At 37.4% G+C, this 18774-nt stretch overlaps 1 protein-coding gene across 2 annotated transcripts in view; it reads right to left on the reverse strand.

Annotated features, from left to right (window-relative positions):
• Positions 1-18774, reverse strand: part of LOC145259143 (adenosine 3'-phospho 5'-phosphosulfate transporter 2-like) — a 151878-nt gene that overhangs the window by 27606 nt on the left and 105498 nt on the right. For both annotated transcript variants that reach the window (XM_080116854.1, XM_080116845.1), the window contains exon 6: positions 867-964. In XM_080116854.1, the coding sequence (XP_079972980.1) occupies positions 867-964 (98 nt within the window). The remainder of the gene's footprint in view (positions 1-866; positions 965-18774) is intronic.

Below are 18774 nucleotides of genomic sequence, written 5' to 3' on the forward strand. Positions count from 1 at the left end.
ATGCAAATCTCTATAAGAGCCAGGTACGTCCAAGGATGGAGTACTGTTGCCACATCTAGGCAGGAGCTGCTAGAAAGGACTTTTCCTGCCTTGATAAAGTTCAAAATAGACTTTGTAGCCTCATAAAGGATGTCCTTTTCTCTTCCCTGCAACCTTTTTCTCACAGAAGAGATGTTGCGAGTTTGTCTCTGCTTTATCGTTATTTTCATGGCAAGTGCTCGATTGAGCTTCAATCTATGGTCCCCCCTTGCCAAACTTTCACAAGAAACACTCGTCTAGCAGAAAACACTATCAATAATTCCCCCCACTCTTTATCTGTGCCTAAACCTAAATGTAGATTCCATGAACAAAGTTTCTTTCTTAGAACTGCACGCCTATGGAATTGTCTTCTGTTTTCCAACTGACTACAATAAGATTATCTTCACGTAAACAAGTTTTTGATGATCCGTTCCACTTAAGTTAACAAATTTACCGAATTTCCATTACTAACGATTACTATATTGTCCAATTGTCTACTGTACCCTACTTCAACCCTTATCCTCAAGTGACCTCTTGGCCTTGATAAGTGGTGATGTCTATGTTCACATAAAAAAAAAAACACTTCCGGATTCAGGTCGGGATTTCCGTTTTAATGAATATAATAGTAGAAATAACACTGCAGGTGAATCCTAATATATCTAATATATCTAATATATCTAAAAATGCATTTTGTGATTCCATAGGATCCGTGTTCATAGCCAACATCCATAAACAGTAAAGACATTTTACTTTATTATTTCATTTCTTGATTGAACATTACAAATAAGAATGAGTAGTCCTTATTTATTCCAGTATATAATAAAAACAAACAATCTCTTGATACTTACCATCTCAATATTACTACAATTAAATTGTTTCATAACTTTCTCTTGCACATTTCCAATCACAGCATCAGCACACAGTGCTAACATAATCACAAATATTCCTGTGGAAAAAAATAGGAAAATTGAGGTGGTCTTCTTTGACTGTTTAAAATATTTCATTAAAAAGATTTAGATATTGTTAATTTTATACAATCCATAAATGACTAAGTAACAGATAAAGGTAATTAATATAAATATTCTATTAAAATGGAAACTTGCAATCTGTCTGCCTAAACTTACACTATTGCTTCTATTAATTGTACAATTGCATTACCTTTTAATGCTCTGTTCAATTTACTATTAATATTTCAGATTAGTGTACTATCTTTAATTGTTCAATTAAGAGCAGTGAGGAGTAGTGTAGTATCTGTTGTCATGATATCATCCTCCCAAGCATTACCACCACTCTTGGGGGTGTATTGTTGCTGTGAGACCATCATCCTAGGCATTATCTCCTCCTTGGAAAATCTCTAAAAGTGAGGTCACTAATAAACTTAAAATCAAAGACAGGTTCCATATCTTTTTCCGAGCTTGGAAAATCTTTGGGTCTCCGAATATTGTTTGTTATTCAAATGCCACCTATGCTAGTTTGGAGGATGGATCATATAAGGTGATTTCATCATCCGTTTCTGAGGCAAGATGAACAGAATATCTTATATGCTGGTCATCAAAAAAACTTGACCGTGCAACAAAAAGTCTTAGAAACTCAAGTTTATTAAAGTAGACGATGCTGGCACATTAACAGCCACCATGCTTCAAGTGATATTCAAACTATTTAGATTGCCGGAGTTCTTTGTAAAACGGATAATGCATGTCCGGTAAAGAATTAACGTCAGCATATCCTGCGAGTCACCAGCATCTAAGAGTTGCTGTGACCAGGATGAAGAAAATGATGGGGAAGGAGGAGATCCAAACTGAACGGATTAGGGATTGAGAACAGGTCACAGATTGTTTGATGAAGATGGGAGCCTCTTCTGAAATTCTGACAGACTTGTTGTAATGAGGACTTATTTTACTTTTGTTTTGTATTTTATGGAACTGTAGTCTTCACAAGAAGACACCAGAAATGTTAAGTTATCTTCATTGTATTGAGATATAAGAGTTCTATTCCTTTGTGATAAGTTTTTAGAATGATCTCCCTTGCTTGTTGGTGGTAGTGATTATTGGCTGGGCAAACAAAGATGGCAGTTTATACAAACATACATGTTGTGAATACATTTTCCTCTTATTGCTGTAAGAAAATTCTAAGCGATCAAATTTATTTCAGCTGAGGTTCTGTAATAAAACAGAAATTATATTTGGATTATAAGCTTGAGTATATTTATTGTAAAAAGTCAAAATTGAATTGAATTGAGAAATTTTTAACATTATCAATTTTAAAAAATAAATAAATAAAACAATAGTTCATACATAAACCAAGTTTGCAAGTTTTATATATTTTTGTAAACATTTCATGTCATAATTTTTAAGGTTGCTTTTTCATACTGTCGCTCTTGGTTATTCAAGAAATATCATCTTTTAAGAGGGGGTTAAAAATGTGTTAACTAAACAATTTATTAATTTATTGAAGAAAAAATTGTTTTGTCGAGACTTTGATAGGTAAAAATTTTCTTTTTGGTATTAAATTTTCTCTGAGCTATGAGAGTAAAATGTAAGCAGTTAAAATGATATTTGCTGACTGACTAGGAATATTGCCTTTTGTAGAGTTTCTCAACTGCTACATCTTTCAGCCTATTATAGGTATGCTGTCTACTTGTATTTTATCCATTTGAGTAACTTTAAAAAAGCTTGCTTTTTTTTCTTTCTTGGCTTTCGGGCCAAGTCAAGAGTAACTTCACAAGTTGTATAGACAATAGAAAGACCCTGCACCCATCCCTCCTCCCCCAATTCCTTGTAGGACTTCATGCCTAAGTTTTTTTGTTTGTTATTTTTTTCTTTCTATTGTTGTTCAACCTTCAATTGTAAATTTTTACTGGAAATATACTATATATACAGGATCAAAGTGTAGTATCTGTTCTGATGTTGCACTTTATTTTTTTGGTGTCGGTTATTGGAGGAGAAATCCTTCATGACTGATACATTTTTTATTTTTGTTACTTACCAGACTGCTCCTTTTGGGGGAGCTGGTTTCTCCCCACATTAAAAACCGACCTTATGTCTAACTGACCTTGTGGGGAGGCCAGTAAAGAAAAAAACTTTAGTTTTCACATAAATGACCAAACCAATATTACAAATAATAATGATGATGATTATGGCAAAGGCTAAAATAATATATTTCTGAGGAAAATGAAAATTACCATTCAAACAATTAAGAACTTATTATAGTAAAGCTTAATAAATCAACATTTCCTCAAGTCTTTAATCTTATATACTTTATTTAATAACACAAGATACATGCTAAAATATTCTTTAGTTTTGGAATTGGGTCATGCTTGAAAAAAATAAATATAACTATTTAGCCATATTTTACAATTAATTCATCAAGTTGCTTACCTCTTATTAAATTTCTATTTATCACTCTCACTCTGTTTTATTCTCTCTATTTTAACCTCTCCTCCATCTCTTACTTTATATAGTGTGTTTCTCTCATTCTTCTTACTGGATTATTGCTTTCATTTAACTAATACGCTCAGTTCGTTTCCTGCATATTTTTAACATTGCATTTAGGATGAAAAAGTTCTAGAACACATGTATAAGGATGAAGACAGAGGGTACAAGAGTGAAAGTCAGGATAGAAAGGAAAACAGAGAAAGGGTCGAGAAAGGGGGGGGGGACTGAGAAGAGAAAGGATCGAGATTGGCAAGGGACAACAGAAAAAGTGTCGAGACGAGGGGAGGGACTACAACAGAGAAAGTGTCGAGACGGGGGGGGAGACAACAACAGAGAAATGGTCGAGACGGGGGGGGGGACAACAACAGAGAAAGTGTCGAGACGGGGGAGGGACAACAGAGAAAGGGTCGAGACGGGGAGAGGGACAACAGAGAAAGGGTCGAGACGGGGGGGGGGAGAGGGACAACAGAGAAAGGGTCGAGACGGGGGGGAGAGGGACAACAGAGAAAGGGTCGAGACGGGGGGGGAGAGGGACAACAGAGAAAGGGTCGAGACGGGGGGGAGACAACAACAGAGAAAGGGTCGAGACGGGGGGGGAGAGGGACAACAGAGAAAGGGTCGAGACGGGGGGGAGAGGGACAACAGAGAAAGGGTCGAGACGGGGGGGAGAGGGACAACAGAGAAAGGGTCGAGACGGGGGGGAGAGGGACAACAGAGAAAGGGTCGAGACGGGGGGGAGAGGGACAACAGAGAAAGGGTCGAGACGGGGGGGAGAGGGACAACAGAGAAAGGGTCGAGACGGGGGGGGGAGGGACAACAGAGAAAGGGTCGAGACGGGGAGAGGGACAACAGAGAAAGGGTCGAGACGGGGGGGGGAGAGGGACAACAGAGAAAGGGTCGAGACAGGGGGGAGAGGGACAACAGAGAAAGGGTCGAGACGGGGAGGAGAGGGACAACAGAGAAAGGGTCGAGACGGGGGGGAGAGGGACAACAGAGAAAGGGTCGAGACGGGGGGGAGAGGGACAACAGAGAAAGGGTCGAGACGGGGGGAGGGACAACGGAGAAAGGGTCGAGACGGGGGACAACGGAGAAAAGGTCGAGAAGGGGGACAACGGAGAAAAGGTCGAGAAGGGGACAATGGAGAAAAGGTCGAGAAGGGGGACAACGGAGAAAAGGTCGAGAAGGGGGACAACGGAGAAAAGGTCGAGAAGGGGGACAACGGAGAAAAGGTCGAGAAGGGGGACAACGGAGAAAAGGTCGAGAAGGGGGACAACGGAGAAAAGGTCGAGAAGGGGGACAACGGAGAAAAGGTCGAGAAGGGGGACAAAGGAGAAAGGGTCAAGATGGGGGAGGGACAACAGAGAAAGGGTCGAGACGGGGGTCAACAGAGAAAGGGTCGAGACGGGGGTCAACAGAGAACGGGTCGATACGGGGGACAACGGAAAAAAGGTCGAGAAGGGAGACAACAGAGAAAAGGTCGAGAAGGGGGACAACGGAGAAAGGGTCGGGAAGGGGGACAACGGAGAAAGGGGTGAGACAGGGGGACAACGGAGAAAGGGTCGAGACGGGGGACAGCAGAGAAAGGGTCGAGACGGGGGACAGCAGAAAAAGGGTCGAGACGGGGGAGGGACAACAGAGAAAGGGTCGAGACGGGGGAGGGACAACAGAGAAAGGGTCGAGACAGAGGGAACAACAGAGAAAGGGTCGAGACAGGGGGGGAAACAGAGAAAGGGTCGAGACAGGGGGGGAAACAGAGAAAGGGTCGAGATAGGGGGGAAACAGAGAAAGGGTCGAGACAGGGGGGTGATTGAGATAGGGGGAGAGACAGAGAAATCAAGATAGGGGAGAGACGTGGAGATCGAGATGGAAGAGATAGAGATGGGGAAGAGATGGGGAGATCACGATAAGGCGAGAGACTAATTTTGTTTCATCTTTATTTTTTAAAAATTAACTGGCTTTACAAACTCACTACTTCCTGATTCAAACAATTTAAACTGAGCTCAAGGAATGACTCAATGATCAATTTTTTTTTCTTGCAATTTCAACCAATCAATATACACAAGCGGTAAAAGGAAAGTCTGCACTTGTAATTTTTTCAAAAATTGCAAATTTAAGCTAAATTTATGTAACTGTTTAAACAAACTATACCTCATTTGATTGGCCTTTTATTCTTTTATAATTTTACCGGTTCATATTTGACTTTTAATTGAAATATTCTAGTGTTCACGTCAATTTAAAACAATAACTTCAAATTGAGGAGGCAAAAAGATAGTCCGCTCAATGGAAAATTGTTATTTAAATGTAACTTTAGGACATTAATGCAACACAAATACAACAGGAACACAATGAACTAGTTAATATTTATTAGCATAGCCCTTCTACAATTTGACAGCCTGCAATCTTGTGGGAATTCCTTGAATTAAACTTCGGGGAAAGAGCATCCCACTTTTCTTTAATTTTTGTCCAAAGTTCTTCCAAATTTGAAATCTTATCATTGCGTAGCTGTTGCTTGATGTAATGCCATACGTTTTCGATAGAATTGAGGTCTAGAGATTGTGCCGGCCAATCCAAACATGGAATATCATGTTCTTCCAGGAACCTTTTGACATTGCCAGCTGTGTGAATGGGAGCATTATCCTGCATGAAGATGGGATTATCATCCAAATTCCGACCAATTCCGGGTAGAAAATGCTCAGTCAACATATAAATGTACTTAGTCGAATTTGACCTTGCAAGCGAACCATAGGTCCTGGTCCATTGGTACTTATAATGCCCCACACCAAAACTGAACCTCCACCACCTTCCTGCATTGAAACTGAGCACCTAGGATTAAATTCTTTGTCTTTCTTCCGACAGACATATTGCCTACCATCACTATCTAGTCTATTGAACTTACTTTCATCGCTAAAAAGCATCTTTGACCAATATGAAGAATCATGATCTTCATTGCATCTGACATAGTCCAGATGACGCTTTCTGTTCTTTACAGAAATGATTGGCTTGCACCTTGCAACTAATCCTCGCAAATAAATTCCTTTCATTTGTTCTTGACGGTAGAAAGAGAGCACTTATTAACAAAATTGCACTGTTGTTGGATTTGGAGAGCCATTTCAAATCTGTTTCTTAGGCTTCGGATCTTGACAGCATTGTCTTCCCTGTTAGAGGTAACTCTAGTATGACGAGATTTAGGGTATCACAAACAGTGTTTTGGTGCTTTTTCACAGTCTTTCGTACCGTTTTCTCATCACATTTCAATCTGCGGCCGATTTCTCGATTGGATAAACCAGAAAGGTGGAGGTTAATGAGCTCCTGATGATTACTAAGAGAAAGTCATGGCATATGGAGTAAATGTTACATTGTATAACCTGGAATAACAACAATTATGATTAGAGATGCTTTGCTGCCTGTTGGTGGATATTTTAAACTGATTTAGAGACAATAATTTAAGCTGATTTTAAGCGAATTTGTTGCTGCGGACTTTCTTTTTGCCTTCTCAATTTGAAGTTATTTTTTTAAATTGACGTGAACACTAAAATATTTCAATTAAAAGTCAAATATGAACAGATAAAATTATAGAGGAATAAAAGGCGAATCAAATGAGGTATAGTTTGTTTAAATTTACAGTTTTTGAAAAAATTACAAGTGCAGACTTTCTTTTTGCCAACACTGTACATAAAGCTGAATATAAAACAATTTAAACTGAGATATACCTAAGCAACGACCTGTACAATTTACATTAAAAAAATGTCTCATCAAATAACAGACATGGAACAGATAAAACTGAAAAATACATATGTAACAGGTTCTTTTTGAATGGATGCTAATGTTTGTTTGAAAGAAATGATAATTTGATGTTCCATCAAATTACGTTTCCTGTAAAGAAAATAAGATACTTTGATTGCTTGTATAACAAAATAGATGCACCTTTGCATTCACATATCTATATATTTATCTCGGTGTGTGTTTGTATCAGCCTGTATTTATATGTGAACGTCTACTTTACATTAAAATGACAAAGCCTATTATTATATCTTCTGCAACAGACTAAACCAATATTTTTCAACTGGGAGAGGGTTTTTTGTTTGTTTGTTTTTTATCTTTTACTTGTATTCAACCCATTCAAGACATGTTGCCATTGAGATGTAATAGGCTATTGTGATTAGGAGCTACATTTATAGAGGGTATTCTAAGTGGGGAGTTAGAGATATTCATATTACATTTACAATAGTCAGGGAAACAGAGAGTAGAGAGGGAATGCCAAAGGCAAGTGGTCCAAAGACAGAAGCTATTAGCATAGAAAGTTTTCTAGCATCTAAGGACGTCAACAGTGGAGGTGGGATTTTGCTAATAGTTTGGTTTTTCTACATTTTTACATTGAGGGTGGCCCTAGGGTGGATTTGAACCACTAAGTGCTGAGAGGAGGGGGGGGAGATAGACAAAAAAATCGGAAATATCCTACAATCAACAATAGATAGGAAATAGCAAACAATAATAATAGAAACCTACTGATAAAACAGGGAAGGGCAGCTTCTGGTAGCCAGGGTGGGGTGTGCGACCTGAGAGACCAAGACAGAGGGGACAGGCAGTTGAGATCTAGATGAGCTAAACGATGGATAACGACTACAGTTGAACAGTTATAGAGTTGACTGTGAAATAGAGACGTGGACAACTTTAGAGTTGACTGTGAAAAACAGAGATAGACGAATGTAACATCAATAGGACGGGGAGAAGACACACACACAAGTCCAACAGTCAATTTATATGTGAACATTTCTGCTTTTTTTTTGTTTCTGCTTTCTTTTTAAGTGAAGGACATATCTCTGGTGTTTCATTATTCATGTAATATGTATGAATTTTATGTAATTTACGTTGATATGATTTTGTGTTTTTGTAATTTATGTAATAAATGACAAGTTGGGCATGGGAGGTGTGTGATACTATAAAGTGGCCCTGGGGTCGATTTGAGCCACTAAGGGGGGGAATAGACAAAGAAATTGGAAATTTTCCTTTCTTTGTTCATATTTGTACCATTGTAACCCCACGTGCGCCCCACGACAGATCGACGACTCCCAACGTCATGTACCGTGGATTCTTTGTTCATGGCCAGATCGTCATTTTCTCGCTGGCGACTGTCAGTGGGGACACACGTGTGGTTTCACAAAAGTACAAATATGAATAAAAAAAGAAAAACACAAACGCCAATGTTCACATATAATTTGACTGATCGACTTGTGAGTGTGTGTGTGTCTTCTCCCTGTTCTATTGATGTTACATTCGTCTATCTCTGTTTCACTGTCAACTCTAAATTTGTCCACGTCTCTATTTCACAGTTAACTCTATAACTGTTCAACTGTAGTCGTTATCAACTCCCATCCATCGTCTAGCGCATCTAGATCTCAACTGTCTGTCCCCTCTGTCTTGGTCTCTCAAGTCGCACACCCAACCCTGGCTACCAGAAGCTGCCCTTCCCTGTTTTATCAGTAGGTTTCTATTGTTATTGTTTGCTATTTCCTATCTATTGTTGATTGTAGGATATTTCTGATTTCTTTGTCTATCCCCCCCCCCTCTCAGCACTTAGTGGTTCAAATCCACCCTAGGGCCACTTTATAGTATCACATAAGCGCAGTAAGTCCATCAGAGTACATGCAGTGGAATTATTTCTAAAACAAGCACAACTGCAGTGATGTGACAGGGACTGGAGCTCGGTAGATAGTGAGGGACATGTTAGGCTAAAGACTCATCTTGTACAGTGTCCAAGAAAGAAAAATAGGATAGTTGTTCCAGCCAAGATGTGGCAACAATACGCCATGCATAGGCAAACAGTGCCTACATACATAATACTAGCAGGTATGAGAAGTTTACTAGCTCAACAGAAGGAGCCCACCATCTTCGAAGGGTCTTTAATATATTTATTAGAATTTATCTTGTCAATAAATATTAGACAAAGGAGGATTTGATAATCATTGGTTGGAAAAGTTTCTTATAATTGTTAAAGGAAAGGAGCATTATCTTGTTAGCATTGAATGTAACCAACCATCTATTGTCCCATTTTGCTACAGACTGGAGATTATTTTCTAAGAATTCAGCTATTTCTTTGGATAAGTGTTTAAATTGCCCACATAGAGCATTGTGTCATCAGCAAATATACTCGTTTCAGACACAATTGAATCAGGGAGGTTGTTTATGAAGATCAGGAATAATAAAGGTTTAAATATTGACCCCTGATGCTCATCCACATAAATGTCATCAAGAATGTCTAGAATATTCCTTTTAGTTAAGAACGGTTTGATTATAATAAATATTCATCCAGTATTACTGTAAAAATTAATTTTCCTATAAAAGACCTTCATGCCAGACCTTGGTCAAAGACCTTGGATATGTTAAGTGCTACAGCTCAAGCTTCACCTGTCTTATCCAGTGTATGGTATACGTGATCAGAAATGACATAGGATATCTGCAGTAGAATGGGGTAGCCTAAATCCATACTGTTTATAAGAATGAAAAATGGTCCCCCAAGGTCTTCCACAAAAACAAATGAAATACGCTAATGCACTTTTGATTTTAATTTCATACACATAACATTACTAAACATGTACACTATATTTTTGGTTGTTGTAATATAGACATATCTAACCTATTATGTCATTAAAAATATAATAATTATCAGGAATATATGTCTGTTCATATTACACTTGAACTTCTGCATGTCAGTACAGTTAGGAAACCAGAATCTCGGAAGGGAGTTCCAAAGTCTAGCAGTTCTGGGGAAGAAACTATTGGAGTAGAAGGCTTTCTTACATCTAGGGATCTCTACTGTGTAGAGGTGGGATTTAGCAATGTATGGCACCACTGTGAAACAACATTCACTAGTCATTGTTCACTCAGCAGACGAAGCCTGTATGTGACATGTTACCTCGATATACTTTGTCTTTTCGATATTGCCCTTAAAGAATATATAAATGAAAAACTGTAGCATCAATTATCTGTTTTTGTCTATTTACATTTATATTATAGGTATTATATGATATTGGTTACTTACAGAGTTTTTTTTAATGCTCGTTTTAATTTTTTTGTGTGGGTGTGTGAATGTAAAACTCCCTATAATATTTTACAAAATATTTTTCCCTTAAACCAGTTATTCAAAAAAATATACTACTAGCAGGGCCGTGTACCAGTGTTGCCCAGTGGAAGTATGGCACGAAATCAGAACAGATTTGGTAAAGAACCATTCTCAAAAACAAATTCAACTATGATTGTTAGCGAGAGTCAATGCCAGCCCTGGAAAATCAAGTGGTTACTGACGATTAGTGCTAATTTGGGGCAATTACTTGTGGATCTTGGCATTCACTGGTGGGTATTGGTTGCCTTTGAAAGTGTAACTCACTGACGGCCATGATCAGTCTCAGCCTCCACTGGAATACTCCTAACTGAAATCGTCTGTCATCAACTATCAGGCACTGGTATACACTGTCAGGCACTGGCAGACATGAAATTGACTGGTTACTGTCACTTCTGTACAGGAGATTTGGCACTGGTAGGTATGGGTGGGCACTGGCAGGCACACTACGTATCCTCAAATGGCAACCACTGTCAGCCATTGGTGAGCACCATCATCTATAGTGTTCTTTGCTCATTTAAGGTGGTTACTGTCACTTGATGAAAGGGGATGGAAAAATAATACTAATAATGACTAACAACAGCAATAATAAGGTAATTTTTAGTAAATTGTCATGTAAAAGTACCGAATAGTCTTAAAAATCAGAGTCCGTCTTTCACATAAGTGTAGTAGGGAAAAAAAGGTACTGTTTTTTTTTTGTTTATTTGTATGTTTAGTAATAAAAAAAAAGAAGATATGACAATTTTGTAAATTGTTTAGTTGAACAGTAGTAGCCTTAAGGTAAATCAGAAGCATGGGCAACCGAAAATACGATGGCAACGGTGTCAGGGGAAATAACTAAAATGTTACTAAATAATTTAATTTTATTTTTGAAAAATGGAACGTTTTTTTCAATGGTTACAATTTGTTATTACATACAAATTATAAAAAAAAAAAACAATATTTTTCTTATTATTAAAAGATAATTATTAAAGAAAAAAATAAGCAAATTTGAACCAACAAAATACTCGCGAGTACCTGAAAAATATTTCTGAAGCAGTAAAAATTAAGATTCGCACTGTGAAAGGTATTCTGCAGTAGTGACGATGGACAAATTTTAATCTACAAATGACCAGTTAGTGTATATAATCCAGTTCAAAATATAATTTCTATAATAAAAATATATTTATGGATGTTTATTTTTTTAAATAAAACGTTTTTTTTCCAATAGCACAATGACATAATAAAATATAAACAAAATATTAAAAAGTTCATAAATGTATCCTTAATTGAAACAGTGTTGTGGAAAAGAACAAGGCCAGTAGCCATTAGTGGCATGCTCTCGTGTAATGAATGAATGCGTGAATGTAGGATTGGCATGAAATTCTTAAAGATAAACTAAAATGACTAAAAATGGGCTGAAATGACTTAAATAAATAAAAAGTAGTTTTTTTTTTTTTTTTTTTTTTTTTTTTTACATTTTCACCCAAAACAAGGTATATTGCCACTTTGATGTAGGGGGTTACTATTAGGGACACATGCTACAGGGGTACTAGGTGGGGAGTTGGACAGCAAGATGTCGGTTCACATTACACTTGAACTTCTGCATGTCAGTACAGTTGGGGAAGCAGGAACCTGGCAGGGAGTTCCAAAGTCTAGCAGTTCTGGGGAAGAAACTACTGGAGTAGAAGGCTCTCTTACATCTAGGGATCTCTACTGTGAAGGAGTGAGATTTTACTGCTTGTCGGGTTTGTCGGGGGTGTTTACATTGAGGGGGTACAAGTGATTGCAGTTCGTCAGAACATTCACCGTTAAAGTACTTGTAGAACAGGCAGAGGGATGCAACATTTCGTCGATGTGACAGAGGCTGAAGTTTAGCTGACCGTTCAGGACCTATCAGATTGGTGACTCTTTTGAACCTTGTCTAGGAGCGAGAGACTAGTGGCAGATACACCAGCCCAAATATGACAACAATACTCCATACATGGGAGAATGGTGGTCTAGGTATAGGATACTTTCAGGCATTAATAGCTTTCTAGCACGGTAGAGAGAACCTACCTTCTTCGCAGCAGTCCTGGCAATGTTCTTAATGTAATTGTTCCACTCATGTTTCCTGTGAATGTTAGGCCGAGGAGTTTAAAAGATGTACTTTCAGATAAAGAGTCATTGGCTATTGCTATTGGTGATAGGGAAGGTTTCTTGTAATTATTGAAGGAAACCAGTTTAGTCTTGGCAGCATTGAAGGTGACCATCCATTTTTGTCCCCATTCCACTATGGATCAGAGGTCATCCTCTAGTGTTTCTGCAATTTCTTTAGATATGTGTTCATTTGTTTTCCTGTTGTGTCTGTTATAGAGTGTTGTGTCGTCAGCATACATACCCATCTCACAGACAATTTTGTCAGGGAGGTCATTTATGGATATTAAGAATAACAGAGGTCCAAGGATAGACCCCTGAGGCACTCCGCATTTATATCATATTGTTTAGATGTACGACCGTCAAGGACAACCTGGATTTTTCTCCTATCTAAGAAGGATTTAATTATGCATTCTTCCAGTGATACCGTATGATCGGATTTTCTTGAGAATACCCTCATGCCATACCCTGTCAAAAGCCTTAGATATATCTAGAGCTACCGCTCTACCCTTCCCCTTTGTCCAGTGAATGGTATATACATTCCGATATTACAGTTAGGATGTCTGCTGTGGAACAGGCTTGCCTAAGTCCATATTGTTGGTCAGTCAGAAGTTTAGCATCTGTAAGGTGATGGACTAGAGCTTGGTTAATTATGGTCTCAAATATTTTGGCGAAAAGTGAGAGGAGGCTAATAGGGCGATAATTTAGCAGGGTCTAATGTGGAGTTGGAGGCAAACCGACTGGCAAGCATATTAGCCTTCTCGGTTGCTGAGCAAACAACTTCATGATACTTTCAGGTGTCAGTAGTTTTCTAGCATGGTAGAGAGAGCCTACCTTCTCCGCAGCGGCCCTGGCATTGTTTTCAATATAATTGTTCTAACTCATGTTTCCTGTGAACGTTAGGCCAAGCAGTTTGAAAGATGTAATCTCAGACAGCAAGTCACTGGTCACTGCTATTGGTGGCAGAGAAGGTTTCTTGTAACTATTGAATGAAACCAGTTTAGTCTTGGCAGCATTGAATGTGACCATCCATTTTTGTCCCCATTCCACTACAGATTGGAGGTCATCCTCTAGTGTTTTTGCCATTTCTTTAGTAATGTGTTCATTTGTTTTCCTGTCATGCCTGTTATAGAGTGTGGTGTCATCAGCATATATACCCATCTGAGAGGCACTTTTATCAGGGAGGTCATTAATAAATATTAGAAACAATAGAGGTCCAAGGATAGACCCCTGAGGCACTCCCACATTTATATCACACTGTTTAGATGTACGACCGTCAAGGACAACCTGGATTTTTCTCTTATCTAAGAAGGATTTAATTATGTTAAATATTCTACCAGTGATACCATATGATTTAATTTTCTTGAGGAGACCCTCATGCCATAACCTGTCAAATGCCTTAGATATATCTAGAGTTACCGCTCTGCCCTCCCCCGCTTTGTCCAGTGAATGGTATATACATTCAGAGATTACAGTGAGGATGTCTGCTGTGGAACGGGCTTGTCTAAATCCATACTGTTTGTCAGTCAGAAGTTTAACATCTGTAAGGTGACGGACTAGAGTATGGTTAATTATGGTCTCAAATATTTTGGCGAAAAGTGAGAGGAGGCTCATGGGGCAATAATTTGATGGGTCGGTTCTTTCGCCAGAATTCTTGAATACTGGTACCACCGAAGCAGTTTTCCAACAGCCCGGGAAGCAAGATTCATTAAGGCATTTGTTGTAGAGTTTGGAAAGAACTGGAGCTACTTCCGCTGAGCACTTTTTTAATAGCACAGCTGGGATGAGATCCGGTCCACATGCTTTGAAGTGTCAAGATTTTATGATAGCATGTACCTGAGCAGGGGTGATTTGTAGATCGACTAGCGTGGCATCTGTCTGCAAAGGGAAGTCAGGTAGGGGGAAGTTGGAAGGGTCCAGTGTGGAGTTTGAGGCAAACCGGTTGGCAAGCATATTAGCCTTGTCGGTTGCTGAGCAATCAACCTCGTGATAGTTGGTTAGTGGAGGAATTGTTGATTGCCCATTATTTACTACACCGTTGTAGATTTTCCAGAAGTCACAAGTTCCTAATTTTTGTGCTTCAATGCGTTTTTTTAGTGGTTTCAGTAAATTCTCTTAGCTGTTGCTATTTCTTTCTTAACATTACTTCTAGCTTCTATATACTTCTGTCTGTTTGAACTGGACTTATGTTGGTTAAATCTGCGGTATGCATGCTGCCTTTGAGCAATGGCAGTTGCACAAGTAGAAGTAAGCCATTGGGGAGAATGGGGCTTGCTATTAAAGAATTTAGTAAGTGGAATAATTAGCCAGTATTTTGTAGGTAAGTATGACTATGGATAAAAGAACCGATGACTTGGGGGTTTGTGGGAGGAGTAAGAGTAAAGAGGGAGATGTTTTGTTACAACCTACATAGGATTATATAGCTGAGATAGTGAGGCAAGGAGGGCAAAATATATTTTTTAGAATGGAGATGTGTGAATTTTAGCTGAAGACACCGTAATATTAACTTTGAATGGCGAGTTTGAAATATTTACATAGAAATGGCCTCTTTGGTTTCCTATAGGTTCGATAGTTAGGCAGAAAAAAATGTCATCATTTTATTATGCATAGAGATGATATTTACCACATTTGGCCAAGATCAAAGTGCAGTATCTGTTCTTCAGATGCTGGACTTCCATTTCTTGTTCTCTTTCGGTGGAGGAGCAGTTCTTCACGACTGAGACAACTTTTATTTTTGTACCTTTTCTCCACGTTAAAAAACGACCCTTATGTCTAACTCTGTCCCATGGGGAGGCATTGTAAATAGGTACAATAAAAGATAAAGCCAGGTCTATCACCTTTCCATTTTCTTAATTCTTTCTCTTATTTGTCTCTTTTAAAAATAGGTCAGGGCAACCGAAATGATACCTTTTTATTAGCAACTACACCAAGATATAAGAAAAAGTGACACTCCTTTCTCTGGCCTGCTCCACTTATCCTTGATCCACACTTTATAATGCTGTATTTTATTAAAGAGCCATCAAGTATCATTTTTTGAGTATTTTGTATAACTCAACCCAAGATTGAACTGGAGTCTTCTGATGCATTATTAGTGAGTATTATGAAATACATAAATCCAATGACAGAACTGCTTAGAAATATCATCTAAGACTAAGCAGTGAGTAGACATGGGAATTTGAGAACTGGTTTTATGAATTTGTGTAAGTTTAGAAACTAGCTCATGTGATCCTTTGAAACATGATCACTAAAAATGTAATAAAACAAATCCTTTGATACATGAAAAAATAAGTGGAGCTGAACCAAGAGAGTGAAAAAGAATGGGCTTTAGTTGAATAGACAAAATGATTGTCAGCACAATAATAACACTTTTACATTAATAATTACCTAATTACTGATGATATACATTTTTTACCCACCTTGCTCTGTAAAATCATCAAAACAAAATAAACACACATATATACATTTGCTAGAGAAAAAAAAAATGTGATCCATTCAGCTCAGGTTAGATTAAATGAAAAAAAAGTGAGTTTGAAAACCCAGCTAAATAAAAAAAATATGACAAAATTCAAAATTAGCCTACATATATCCTCTCTTTCTCTCCAGCTATATATGAATAGTATAACTGCTTTTAGCGATATTTCCTGTTTATAATTGACTATTTCAGTCTTACGTTCTTTCTTTTTTATTATCTCTAAATTGTTAAACATTAAGAGTGACATTTTCACCCTGAGAATGAGGTGGCTTAGTCTAAATAAAACTATAGTTAAAACATATATGCACATACGTAATGAAAAAATTTTGTATGAAATAATTTATACTGAATAACTATATAGCTCTACCTTGAGTGAAGTACCATATTTGTAATAGAAAGATGATGTAAAAATGGATGCAAAAAGAAATAATCATCATAGAGAAATTAAAATTATCCAATTGTGAATATTAAATATAGTCGTCCCAAGCAAAAATTAGCAATATGAATACAGTCAGAGAATTCTAGGTAAAGATTGGTAGCATTAATCCAGTCAAGTCAGGTTCAGTAGTGGTCCTCTTGTGTCAAGACAAAGCTAGAACAGAAAAATTCAGAGGTTCAGTATATTTTATATAGTAATTCTGGTAGCTGATTAGTTTGTTCTTATCACCCCTTTCTATAAATATAATTGTTTAAATCTTTATGAGCATAACTCAAAAATATTCTCATACTCTACTTGTTATTAGCACTATTATATGAATAGAGTAAAGATTCACAGGACTAATTACTCAAATTCTATGAACAAAACTTCATTTATATATATATATATAGATATATATATATATAGATATATATATATATATATATATATATAGAGAGAGAGAGAGAGATGTTTTTACATAAGCAGTGTATATATATATATATATATATATATATATATATATATATACTAGCGGGGGTACCCTGCGTTTCCTGGGTGTTTGGAGGTGTGTGTGCTGTTAAATAAAAAAGAAACCGGTGGAGGGGGGGGAAGTTTGTAGGATCGAACCCGAAGCCCTGAGGCGAAGTTTGAAAATAAAATCGGCCAGCCAGAATAAGTTACTGAAAGATGTTTGAATTTATTTAACTAAGAACCCAGGTGCCCGCACGGAAGTCGTCGAGCGTTACGACGATGACAACGACGTAAGTAATAGCTATCCAGCAAATGAGGTCAATGACCAGGTTTGTTTGTTATAAGCAAAGTATAAAAAGAAAACATAAAAACAAATGTTAAAACTTAATCAGGGGGGGGGGATAGGTAATCAAAACATCGAAAACAAAAACACAAAAAAAACTAACGTAAGGCAAACGAACGATGTTAAATGTAAAAATCGAAAAAACAAAAAAGAAAACAGAAAAACGAACACGTGAAAAATGGCTTAAATAAACCTGTTTCAATATTAAAATTTTAAAAAATCGTTGGATACCCGGGTGTTTTTGGGTGTGTGGTTGGGGGTGGATAAGCGAAGTAAAAAAAAAACAGAAAAACGAACGTTACGTGAAAAATGGCTTAAATAACACTCGTTCAATATTTAAATTTTAAAAAAATAAAAAATAAAAAATAAAATGACATCTCACACCACGATTCGAACCCAAAATGTTTAGATAATGAACCAACATGCTAACCAACTGAGCTAATGCGACGTACATGAAATTTAGTCAGTTCTTCAAGTATTTAAAATAAATCAGGTCATGACGTCATCTGACGCATGCGTAGAACAAGTCGTCGTCACAAGAGGACCGTTTTTGTTGACCCCCCCCTTCAAAAATTGTCGATTTTGGGGTGAAAAAATTAACGTTTTTGGCCAATTTTTCGTGCGAAGGATGGGGCTTCAATATGATACAGAGTTTGTGAATTTTTGTTGTGTCTGTTGAAAGTTTTTAGCGGACACACAAACACACATACAAACATACATACACACACACATTTTCGCTTTTTATATACATTTATACAAGTGGAATGATAAAATTTCTGTCCTAGAAAAGACAAAATGATTCCATTTCCATTTGATAAAAATTGGTTTTCTTCTCTTCTTTTTTTTAGTTGGCCAGTTGTGTGCAAATACCAACAGCGGTAGGAGTCTTCTATCATGTCTGAAAGTGACACAATGTTCAACAAGCGAGATCAAAGATGCCCCACTGTACAACTCATGTTCTCTACCGATCCAAGTTATGACAACAGGACCATTGCCAGCACCCTCAAAATTCATTTCTGGATTGCCATAAATAACAGGGATGTACCCAGAGTGATGAAAACAAAATTTCCGGCCATGGTTACGGTTTTTGGTCACAGTCACCATGAAGATTTAACATCTCTACATTAACTTCATAATGATCGATCTTTATTAATCTATATAATTCTATATAACATGCTAATGCATTTCATGTTTGTATGTTATCACACACTAAAAACCAGGATCATCTGATTATAAAAGATGGTGATTGATGATTATATTGGTATTGCTAATATAAACAATTGAAACTTTTCCCATTTTGAAATTAAAATTTAAAATCAAATTAAGTTGCTGATTAAAACAATAGAATTTTAAACAAAAAATTTCAAGAAGTGAATAATATTTAGC

This window comes from Euprymna scolopes, chromosome 3 (genome assembly GCF_053919585.1).
Source record: "Euprymna scolopes isolate OS-2025 chromosome 3, ASM5391958v1, whole genome shotgun sequence".
In the NCBI taxonomy this organism is placed as follows: domain Eukaryota; kingdom Metazoa; phylum Mollusca; class Cephalopoda; order Sepiida; family Sepiolidae; genus Euprymna; species Euprymna scolopes.